An 11,997-nucleotide genomic window follows, 5' to 3' on the forward strand; every position below is an offset into this window, starting at 1 on the left:
AAAGAAGATGAAAAAAAAACGAAGAAAAGGAGAGTAAAGTAGGAAAGTTCTGCTACCTGCGACTGCAATAATTGAAAAATGGCTTTAGGCTAGCATACCCAAGAGATTTTCTCGGAAAAATGATAAATATTCTTTTCATCTTGTATCTAAATTTGACAAACGAGGGAAAGATTTTAAAGATGTTGCAATTATTGCATTTAAAAGTATTACGCTGCAAAAAAGAAACAAAAGCGAAAAAAAATGTTAAAACCTTTAGAATCCCCTTTTCTTTTATGTACATATTTTCTCTTTTCGGTTTTTAAAACGTTAACGTTTATCTTGAATACCATTAAGCGGAAGTGACACGTTGAAAAAGTGGCTGAAACTTTTACGTACAAGAATGCCGCGAAAAATAAAACGCCTCTTAAACGTATGATTTACTGTTGCCAATTAAAAGGTAATCTATCATAACTTACAGACGATCGGACATTGTCGAAATAAAAATCGATATCAAGTTCTCGAAAGAGCCCGCCTTTAAAATTACAAAATTCTTGTACGTGCCAGCCTTGAACATATTTTTTTTTTCTCTTTTTTTTCCACGCACACGCACTTACAATTACAACTTTATATTTTCATACAGTCTTTCCTCGTTTAAAATTAAAATTAACTACCGCGCGATTGTGCAGCAAACGTAGAGAGACAGCACGCGCGATACCGGCAGAAAAGAGAGAAAAATTGTATTATTGTCGCCGCGATTGCGGTGCCGTGATTGCGATTGCACCGGCTCGCCTTCGAGGGGGAAAAAACGGACGGGCTTGCCGGGTGAGTGAACGAGTTACCGCTGGCCTCCTATTTTCGCTGGGCCACTCGTGGCGATCTCCTCGAGTACGTTACTTTCGTAATTTTATTACCGAAGCTGCATCTCGCGGTACCGGAGCTGCGCCAAACAGGCGGCTGTTGCATACCGGCTATTTTTCTCGAGCATAAATCTCCCGCGTGTCACTCTCACTTTCGCGCGTTTTGCGTAAGGGGCTATATTATATCCGGGATATATATCGAGCGAAATGAAGTCGTTCGCCGCGCGAGAAAACCACTCGAGAGTTCAACTACTTGGAAACGGAGGGATCACGTAATCTTTTTTTTTTTTTTTATTATTATCATTATTTTTTTTTCTTTTATGAAACCACGCGATCATCGCAGGTAAACGGACTTGAGAAACGTTCGGTGCAGCTGCTATCTCGCTTATCGAGAGCTGGCGTTTTCAGTGGTATTAAAAATTGGGGAAACCTGAAATTTTAATGGACATGCATTGAGGGAATCCGAGGTCTCGCGTCAAAAATACGTGTTCGTGCGGCTTCAAGGATTCCATCGATCTTTACTACTGATCGAGCGGCTGCCACGAAGGTAATCGCCAGAATCGGCGAGGCTGCTCGCGAAGACACGGAAAATTTAACGTCCGAACGTAAACGGAAAGCTTTACGATCCCAAGGCACGTGCGAACGAAAGGCGTTACGCTTTCGAGCGAGGGAAGGTGATAGAAACGCGATCGGAGAGCGTTTAGGGACGTTTAGAATAGGCCGCGAGCAAAATGCCAAAAGAGGGACGGAAGCATGGCGCTGTGCTGTAAATAACGAAACGTAAAAATTCTTCTTCGCACGTCACGGCATACTTTCACATCGCCGACGCGTTTTACTCGTTTATGTTAAAACACGGAGAAGAATCGGGTTGCGCGTCCGTCCGTTCTCGGCCGCACGTGCGTAGGCACTTACGCACCTGCGTCGCGGTACCCGCGAGCAAGTGCGTGAAAGGTATTTCACGAAAGGACAAGGGTGGCCGTGGCTGTCGCTAATCGTTGCGCCGCGATTGCGACAAGCGGGGGAATGCTGTCGGCGTCGTTTACCATTAGTTATTAATGTAACGATCGCCGGCGATGCAAATAGCAATCGTAATGATATTGTGTACGTTCACCGGTTGCGCAGAATTGGATTTGGCGGTAATCAATAAATTCTTCCCGCGTGTGCGCGCGAACGGCACGTATCATAAGAATCATACCCGTTAAGGTCGCGTAGAAAAAAAAATTGCGACACGTTAATGGGCCCCCGACGCAGATTGAATACGAGCGGCTCGCGCGATCTGCGTTGCTAATCGTGCGCGACATTTGCGCAAACATCCCAGATGTTACGCTCAAGTATCCGCGTTTGAGCTCGAAATCGATCGTTTCCCCGTTAGCTCGGCTAATGAGACGGATATAAACGGTCTATAATGCGATTTAAATAAATGGCGAGCGGCGGTGACGTAACGATCGCGTAATATTTCAATCGCACAATGGCCGCGGGTGGGCTTTATCGTCTTTATCGCTGCTAAAGGCTTTGATTGGCATTCAATTTTTCCTAGGCCCGCGCCACGACTCGCGCGTTTTGACAAATGCGATTTGACGGTAATAATAATTCGACGGCGGAAAGAAGGGCGAGAGCGGCTCCCGCCGGCTACGTCGATGTAATAAATATCGGGCCGAAATCGATATCGAACTAACAGTCAAGCGAATGGAAAAATAAATTGTGTTTTAAATTAAAATGGATGAAAAAAAAAATGAAAGAAAGAAAAGAGCTCGTTCAACGATTCACTTTCAGTTACTCGCGAGCGTACTTCAAACTCTAGCTGGCCTCCAGGAAGTAATCACTCTTATGCTTGAATATACTTTCCCTGTGTTGCTCGCGAGTTTTTATTCGTATAATTTTATTCCCACCGAGTCCATCGGCTATTATTATAGTAATATTAGTAGGCAAGGAAAGTTGCTTTTATTTAAGCACGAAACTGATTACGAAACTGAAAAGGCAACAATGACCGTCGGCAAATACTTCCACCGGATATCCACGGCTAATAAACGGGAGAAAATCGGATGTTTAATTATAATAAATAAAATACAACTTGTCTTCGTTACTTTTATTAAAATTTACTCCCGGCAGTTAACGATGCAGTAAAATAATGCCGTCAATATTTCATTATAATCCGCTATTTGTTTTTTTTTTTTTTTTTTTTTAATAAAAATTCTGCGTTATTTCGTTCAAAAAATTTGAAAAATACGTGAATTTGAATTGTGAAACCGAATTATTAAGAAATATAGATGTTCTTAAATTCGTTTTTTAAAAGAAAATTATTACATAAGAACGTGAACAATTTTTATTATAGCAACTTGCATGTTTCTGCCGTTTTAGATCATTTATATAATTTTTATTTTAAATTTATAATACTGAAAGTTCTTGGAAAATTATATTTGTTTTTATCTCTCATGATGTTGCAATATTATAACCTTCTAAGGTTTTTTTTTTTCTATTACATTTTCTATCAAGCTTGACTCGATAGGTCATGCAAACTTCTCGTCGATTTTATATCACATTTGTATTATAAATTCTTTTAATTTTCTTTTTTTTTTATCGTGCATTTCTTATTTTTAACGTCATTTTACTTCAGCAAATACTTAAAGATTGATGCAATGTGCTGTAAAATTTATTACAACTCGTTTAGTTATTTTTTTTTTTTTTTAACGCGGTAGAAAAGTGCAAGTAAATTTCAATCCCGAGATTACTTCGCTTTTTCTTCGGAAATTTTTTTTCTTATCCGTTGCGAGTATTTCGTCATCGCGTGGTTTGCATTCTGCAAATTCTTGTGTACGGAAACTATTTAGTACATATATTCATTTATCGAACAATGTTGGCCGCTGGAAAACAATTTATTTTCGTCGCTCGTAATCGCTGATACAGCGTTAAGAAGATAGCGACGGATGTACTAGTGACCTAAAGATAATAATCTGCTATAACAGCATGTATGTACTTCGATCTTCCGTTCCACAGTTTTACGTTTTCTTTTCACAACTCAAAACTGATTAATAAACCACGTATTGTTTTTTTTTTTTTTTTTTTTTTTTTTAATCAAGCCTGTCGTTCAAAAACAACGACTTTCAGTCTTAATAACTACTTATGAAAATTTTATATTAATTAAATTTAAAAAAATAATAATAATAAATGATCGATAAAATTGAGATGTAAGCAGTTACTCAGGCAGCTGTGTTTTTAAAGAGACGGGAACGTATAACACGATGACGAGGTCTCGCGTTCATCTTTCAATCTCGGCTGAATAAACATTAAACGCGTGAATATATGTAGAAATAGGGAATCCTATTCCGCCGGGTCAACAGCATAGAAATGCAACCGGTGAACCTGAAACGGCAAAAGCAATTGTTACGCGAGGTTATTCAATCGCATCTAAACGGGCGGCGACGACGGTGTGCGACAGGTCAGGATTACCCAACGGCAGCTTCAACGTGACTTTCTCTGCGCGAAACACCTGTGTATCGGTGGCACTGGCCTCTGATCTTCTGCCTATTGCCGGCATCTCCCTTTTTTTCTCCTCTTTCCTAAATACACGCGACGGAAAATCCGTTGGGTTGAATCGAGCGGCTTTAGAAAGTCCTTCCTCTGCGCGGCGTACCTATACTTGCACCTGACGCTATTTCGTATAGCAAAACTACGGTCCAAGCTGTCACCGAGCTTTCCCGGGGAAATTTATGGTATTCCTTATTTCACAGGGAATCGATTCGCGTTGAAATTTATGAAGAGGTTCGCGATATTAATGCAACGATTTCGGGTGATCTTGAAAAGAGTTTCTTCCTTAGATCAAATAAATTTAAATAAATGCGAGATTTTACGATGGCGAAACGTTTCGATATTTAAATACGACAGCCTTACTTAAAAAGGAAAAAAAAAAGAAGAAAATAAAATATAGTTTTCACGAGGAATCTTCGTCTCCTTTTAATTCGCAATCGACTGACGTATGTACACACGATGATAATTAAACTCCGCAAGTTACCATATATTTCTATACGCAAAATGAATTAAAAACCATCTCGAACCTTCAAGGTGAGAAACGAACGTGCATGAAAATCTGACGAAGGTGATTCATTCTCCTTCGGCCGTGTCATGTAATCCCTTATGAGGGCATCATCGTCCCGTGAAAAAAGGCTTTGTGTTATAAACAAAAGATACGGGATTCCCGTTTCGATTGAAGGGCTTTCGATTAAAAACCCACCCAACCATACTTCTTCATTAAGGGGAGGAGGAATCTTCAACCTTTCTCTCTTCGTATCGATTCGATATTCTGATAACAAAACTATCAACAAAAAAAAAAGATCTATACTATCATGCCCGTCTAAATTAATTCCACGTGTAACTTCGCAAGAATTTTTTAAATATTTATTTCTATTCTGTAACTGATACGTTCACATGAATGTGATTAGATCAGTCGGAACTATATTGAATTACTAATGGACCACGGCGTTATGAATAGCAACTAGTTTATACGAAAATCAATTAATAATCGGTTGCACAGCGACATTGATCGGCTAAACTTATCTAAATAAAACCGGTAACTTAAAAAATCTTATTTAAATTAACTCGAGACAACTTCCTTACGGTCTGATTTCGCAAGGATAAATTAACTGAGTTTTTAATTAACGCGCTATTGGGATATGTAAATTGGTAGACGTTCTATCAAATCGTTAAATTACATCGAAACAAAAACGTGACTGAAAAAAATAAGCAAGGAGCATAAAAAAGAAAAAGGGGAAAGAAAATAAAAACGTTTATTAACTGAGCAATAAAAGATTGAAGTAGGCGAGCATCGATAAAACTTGGTGAACAATTCTGCTTTAAAAGTGCAACCAATCCTGTCGAGTTTTCAGCAGGCCAAACACGTAATTCTGAACAATGTAGGTCAAGTCTGACGACACTTTTCTACATGATTTCAATGACAATCATCCTAAATGCCTCTCCCGTACGAATCCTCGATGCCACAATCGCATATTTCTGATCGCATAATCCCTGAAATTGATATTTCAATCTGGGGCCAGTCGCGCATGAATTTAAACTTCGCTGTGTCAGAATTCAGAATCAGTATCTAAAGAATACCTGGCAGAAATTATCTGCAAAAATTTGCGACAAATGTTCGCATCCTTCCATCTGAAATGTTATATTTTTAGCACGCTGAACCGCGGTTCTTATTAAAATTTTCACTCGATAAATTTCTCACTATCGGATATCGTACCTATTTCGTGAAATCCGATATCAGAAATATTTTTGACACCTTTAATAAAATACCTATTGATTTTTTTTTCTTTTTTTATTTTTATTTTATCGACTGACTTCGGTAAAATCTCATTTCTGAACAAAAACCACGACGTAAAAGAGTATAAAGTCAAGTCGTGGCTCTTTACTACGCGGATGACAAGTTTTGCCGTTCGCTTCAACTTCGTGGTAGGTGCATTGTGGCATCTGATTATTATCGAGTGCGCTTGCTGATTTAAGCGAACAATAAATTTTTCTAACAACCACGGCATAAGAAGGCGGAAAAAGAAACATGTTACGGTGTATTTTTCGCATGACGCGTTCAACGAACCATACGTTAAGAGATTCAATCTCTTACACAGTGGATAATTCGCCCAGCAACTTTGCATTCGCCGGGCAATGTGTTGCAAATGCAAAACACTAATTGGACAGCTCGGAACGTTTCTTGTGTCCGTAAGGAGTGCTTTCTACAATTTCTATAGAATAAACGATTTATCGATCGCGAATCATCCAGGAGAATCGTTTGCAGGAAGTGGCTATCTATTCATTTGATTTTCACTTTCGAAAACCGTCACAGAATTTTACACATCCTTTCTTTTACCTCGCGACAGCACACCGCGCTTTGGTAACGCTGTTATATATATAGTATACATTTTTTTTTTTAATTAATGAAATTCTTGAGAAATAACTTAATTAAAAATTTTTTTTTTTTTAGATTTTTTTATTATTTAATTAAAAAATTAAAAAATTAATTTTAATTATCGATGTTCCGTTAAGCTAAGAATGGCGATTAACGGTTTTATTGTACTTTCGCTTTCAGATGTGGCACTTGACGTGCGTCGACGACTTTTTGAACCGCGCGTTTTACAAGGTTGGCCTCGTTGTCGGTCGACACCCCGGCTACTTCGTAATCGTGCCGATACTGCTGGCGTGCATATGTTTCACCGGCTACCAGAGGATACACTACGAAATCGACCCGGAATACCTCTTCTCGCCCGTCAACGGCCCCAGCAAGACCGAGCGAGCGATAGTCGAGCAATACTTCAAAGTCAATTACAGCCACCAATTCAATTTCGCCCGTATCACACGACCAGGTGAGAGTCTCGTCAATCACTCGTCCCCGTCGTTCTCGCGATTTCTTCGCCCGCGAGGAATTCCGTAAATCCAACGAGCCTTAATCCCTCCTTTCCAATCCCGTGAGCCGATAGATAATACGCTTTTAACGCCTGAAGACTGCTCCTGTTGAAGAGGAAAGGAAAACTGTATATCTAATAATTCTTTATTCATTTTTATATTTTTTAATTTTTTTTTTACACTTAGAGCGATCGTGACTTTCAACGTTAATTGAAAAGCGAAGTGCGCCGTTGAAGTAAGATTCAAATAAACTTCCTTCTACTTTCTTGGTTTTCGTTATAAAATGGTTTTATAATTGGATTCTCTATTAACTTTTTACTCCGTAGCACTTGTAGGAAGTTAGCGCAGAAGTTAATCGCGCTTTGCCTTCCACCGGAAGAATGATTCGCTTTATTTCCTGGTCTGCGATCGATCGGTTCTGTCGTTTGTTGCAGGTCGATTCGGCCACGTAATTATCATTCCCAAGGATGGCGGGCATAACATGCTGAAGAGCGCGATTTGGCAGGAGCTGCGGGAGCTCGACTGGATAATCAGAAACATCACGGCGAAGTACGAGGACGAGGTGTTCACCTACGAGAAGATTTGCGCGCGATGGCTCGATCAGTGTTTCACCAACGACATTTTGAATCTGCATCACGTAATGAAGTACGCGAGTCGCATAAAAAAAAAGAAAAAAAAAAAACGGAATATATTTTATGATTTCACGCTCGAATGTGCGAGGAAGTGAAACGAGCCGATTAATTCGCTTTAAATCGGGCCTTAAACTGTTTACAGGGATGTGGAGAGGCGAGAGCTGAATATGACGTTTCCGATTATGTTCAACCCGGTCACCTGGGACGTTCATCTGCTACCAGCTTACTTCGGTGGAAGCGTCGTCAACGACGATCACACGATAGAATCGGCGCCCTCGGTGCAGCTCGCCTACTTCATCACCGTCGACAGTCCACGCCAAGATGCGATGTAAGTCTACCGATCACGTTCGCAAACACGTCCGCACTCGCTGATGGAATTGGTCCAGTTATTTCAATTAATATACGACGGCGGAACAGCGTCGACCGTTGTTTACTGGCACGAGAGCGCGTGCGGATTTCATGAACAATATCTAGGCGCGCAATAGATAATTGCAAAATTGGCCGAGTATTAATTCCAGTAATAAGCTTTCCAATACTTTCAAATTTTAACAAATATATATTACAAAGTTATTTTATTTTATGTTGAAGTGCGGAACAGATTTTTATAAGAACTATTAATGTAGTGAAATTCTTTATATGAATAATAACCAATTCGTAGAAGTAGCAATATATTAAGTCGCCACATGGCTCGTCGCTCTGTTCGGACGTCACCAATTGAATCATCTATTACTATCAGCGGCGTCCATGCAAATAATAAGTGTCTGATTCATTCGTGCCTGTATTATATTGATTGTCCATTGTTAGCGTTAAAGATGGCAAAGCGTATATATTTGGCCTTCCTTATTTTTTTTTTTTTTTTTTTTATTTATATATTTTATAATGAGTTCAAATATTTTATCGCAATATCGAACAAGTTAATCGTTAAGGACGAAACAAAATTAAGATTTAATTAAACAAGTCATCGATCCTTCTGATTTAATTTTTTCTCAATTTTCCGAATCAGCGGCGCCGCTTGGGAAGAGGCTTTTCTGGATGTCGTCGGTAAAGCCGAGGACGGAGGTGTCTTTAAGCATATTAGCACCGCGAGATTCGCCTCGAGGACCCTCGAGCTGGAGCTGGAGGCCAACACGCAGACGGTCGTGCCGTATTTCGCCAGCACGTTCATCATAATGGGCCTGTTCTCGGTCGTGACGTGCATGATGACCGACTGGGTGCGCAGCAAACCCTGGCTCGGTCTTCTGGGCAACCTTTCGGCCGCTATGGCGACGGTCGCCGCTTTCGGATTGTGCATCTATCTGGGAGTTGACTTTATCGGTCTCAATCTCGCTGCGCCGTTCCTCATGATAGGTAAGCCACGATCGGAACTGCTACATCTCGATCCCAAAAATCTACGAGTTTGTCTCAACTTTGAGATATTTAATATTGATATTAATTATTCCGCAAATCGTCACGATGCACTTTGTAAATTAATATTATTAATCCTCTTTGCGGATTTGTCACAATGTTTCAAATTGATACTTCGTGTTCTAGGTTGAGCAATAAAAGTAACGATTCGAGTTTTTTTTTTTTTTGCAACGCGATGCCGTAATCTCCTGTCGCGTCTGTAGAAACACGTGTTCTCGACGATCGACGATAAGCATGTTAGCTCGCACTGTCTGGTGCATACGAGCGAAATAAACGTACTATGATTTATGTGAAAAGCGGAAGTCGTCTTTTCCCTTTCGATGTCGCGCTCGCCTGCGTTCGACGCCGAGCGAAGTCCGTCTTTACCAATAATAACAGCTTTATTCGATCCAATCGACCGACCGCAATTCTCAAAACGACCGTTATTCACTCGAGGTTTCATATTACGAAAATACGTAGCGTTAATAAAAATCAATTTCCTTGAATTATCCGGTTTAATTAATTTACTTAAATCAAGCAATTTTTTGCCTGCGATTAAATTTAAGACTATTATTGTTAGGTTATTAAAACTTAAAGAAAAGGAACAATATATGTATAATAGTGCTCGTAATTTTATTATAAAGATTTCAAATAGAATAAAATAGAATTAAGTTTGAAATGAAAGTAGATGAGACGTCATATAATAACGTCTTTATTCATCACGATAATTACGTACCGTCTTAATGAAGATTTTAACGTGGTATGTGTCATTTCGGTTATGATTTATTGCGAAAAGAACGAATTTTCCATTACTATTTATATCCCCGGGAAATTAAACGTGACACTTAAAGACAGATGTGACAGCCGAAGAATTAAAGGTGATAAATTTTCAAGAAATAATTGAGTGTGTTTAGAAAATCGTACTGATTGCTTTAAGTAATATTACTTTTCTCGGAAAATTTTACGATTAGCAAACGTACAATTAGGAACAATTTAAAGTCTTTTGGAGAATTTTTTTTTTTTTTTGATAACGTAAAGTAATTTGTACGATAATGAAATTTATTTTACAGCATAACGGCAAAAGTATGCACAATTTATATTATTTTGTGGCAAAATTGCAGAATGTAAGTTGCCCTTTTCGATTATAGGAATAGGAATCGACGATACTTTCGTCATGTTAGCAGCCTGGAGAAGGACGAGCATCTCCAAACCGGTACCAGAAAGAATGGCGGCGACATTGAGCGAAGCCGCCGTTTCCATCACCATAACATCTTTAACAGACATGATATCCTTCTTCATCGGCATCTTATCGCCGTTCCATTCAGTCCAGATTTTCTGCATTTACTCAGGTATCGAAATATCCCAATTGATTATTAAAATCAAGAGACACAAACGTGATTGGAAGAAATAAAATTAAAATTAAGTAATTTAGAAATATATTTTTTTTATAAAACTTAACGAAGAGCTCCGCGTCTTGAATTATTAATATTAAATATATGCATTGAATAATAGGTTTCGCAGTGGTCTTCACTTTTCTGTTCCACATAACGTTCTTCAGCGGCTGCGTCGCGATCAGCGGTTATTGCGAACAGAGGAATTTGCACAGCGTTGTTTGCTGCAAAGTGCAACCGCTATCTAAGTCCAGTAAGTATTGTAATTTGCTGACTTGTTAAAATATTTTCTACATTCTTACATTTACATTTTTTTTTTCTTTTTATCAACGCCGATTCGTAATGTTGAACCTACCTTCCTTATAGTTCTTATCGAATACTAATTTTGATTAATTACTTAATCATTGCTGGTAACTCTACTAATTCTTCGTAAATTACGTTGCTAGTTTCTCTCGCTTTACGTCGATCGTTGTTATTCAGGATACCACCGTTCGAAATCTCGTTACGTCTACGTGACGTATCGATGTTACGTCAACGAGCAGACACGCGTTACGTTCGGAAACCGTTAATTCGTTAGATCATACGGCATTATGTAAAAGAAAAAGTCTGCTTTCTCCGTATTTTATTTTTCCAATTATTGTTCGCGAATGCGAAGTGCCGAATAAAAAAAAAAAAAAAGAAAGGATCGGCGCTGCTTCGATATTCAAGCACCAACATAACACCTGTAACGTTATGTACGCAATAAAGTACATCGTAGAACCGAAGCAAAAGGAATTATTACGACAAGCAACGTCTTTGTTCACGTTTAACGAAGCTATTATTCTTAATGACACATTTCAGCTCAACGATCGTGGTTGTACAGAGCATTGTGCTCCGGCGGAATTGATCCCGACGATCCTCACAATCCGCTCGACAATCCCGAGCACGGATGTATGACTTGGTTCCGCGATTACCTGGCGGTTGCGCTGAATTATCGCCCTGTGAAAGCGATCATCATTCTCGTTTTCATCTGCTACCTACTCGGCGCCCTTTACGGCCTCACGACCCTTCAGGAGGGCCTTGATCGACGGAAGCTTTCCAAAGAGGACTCCTACTCGATTACATTTTACAATCGCGAGGATTATTACTTCAGGGAGTACCCTTACAGGATACAGGTAAATAAATTTCGATTCGAAACTTACGACGTAATTGCAACGGCAAATGATCCAGTTCCTTATTACGCGTAAAATCGTCTTCAAAATGTCTTAACATATTGTCGTTTTATTACTGTTATTTTTATCCGAATAGCAGAAAGCGGAAAAGAAACTGGGAAAAAACTGTGATAAGTAAACTTTATGGCGTAACTCGGTAAAAAAATAG

General features: G+C 39.2%; 1 protein-coding gene across 3 annotated transcripts in view; it reads left to right on the forward strand.

Annotated features, from left to right (window-relative positions):
- The window catches only part of Ptr (patched domain-containing protein), a 28,905-nt gene that overhangs the window by 10,606 nt on the left and 6,302 nt on the right, over nt 1-11,997 (forward strand). For all 3 annotated transcript variants that reach the window (XM_070657503.1, XM_070657504.1, XM_070657501.1), the window contains 7 exons: nt 6,919-7,192; nt 7,667-7,877; nt 8,007-8,192; nt 8,868-9,211; nt 10,396-10,596; nt 10,760-10,891; nt 11,479-11,792. In XM_070657503.1, coding sequence (XP_070513604.1) covers nt 6,919-7,192; nt 7,667-7,877; nt 8,007-8,192; nt 8,868-9,211; nt 10,396-10,596; nt 10,760-10,891; nt 11,479-11,792 — 1,662 coding nt within the window. The remainder of the gene's footprint in view (nt 1-6,918; nt 7,193-7,666; nt 7,878-8,006; nt 8,193-8,867; nt 9,212-10,395; nt 10,597-10,759; nt 10,892-11,478; nt 11,793-11,997) is intronic.

The sequence above is a fragment of the Cardiocondyla obscurior genome, linkage group LG06, assembly GCF_019399895.1.
Source record: "Cardiocondyla obscurior isolate alpha-2009 linkage group LG06, Cobs3.1, whole genome shotgun sequence".
In the NCBI taxonomy this organism is placed as follows: domain Eukaryota; kingdom Metazoa; phylum Arthropoda; class Insecta; order Hymenoptera; family Formicidae; genus Cardiocondyla; species Cardiocondyla obscurior.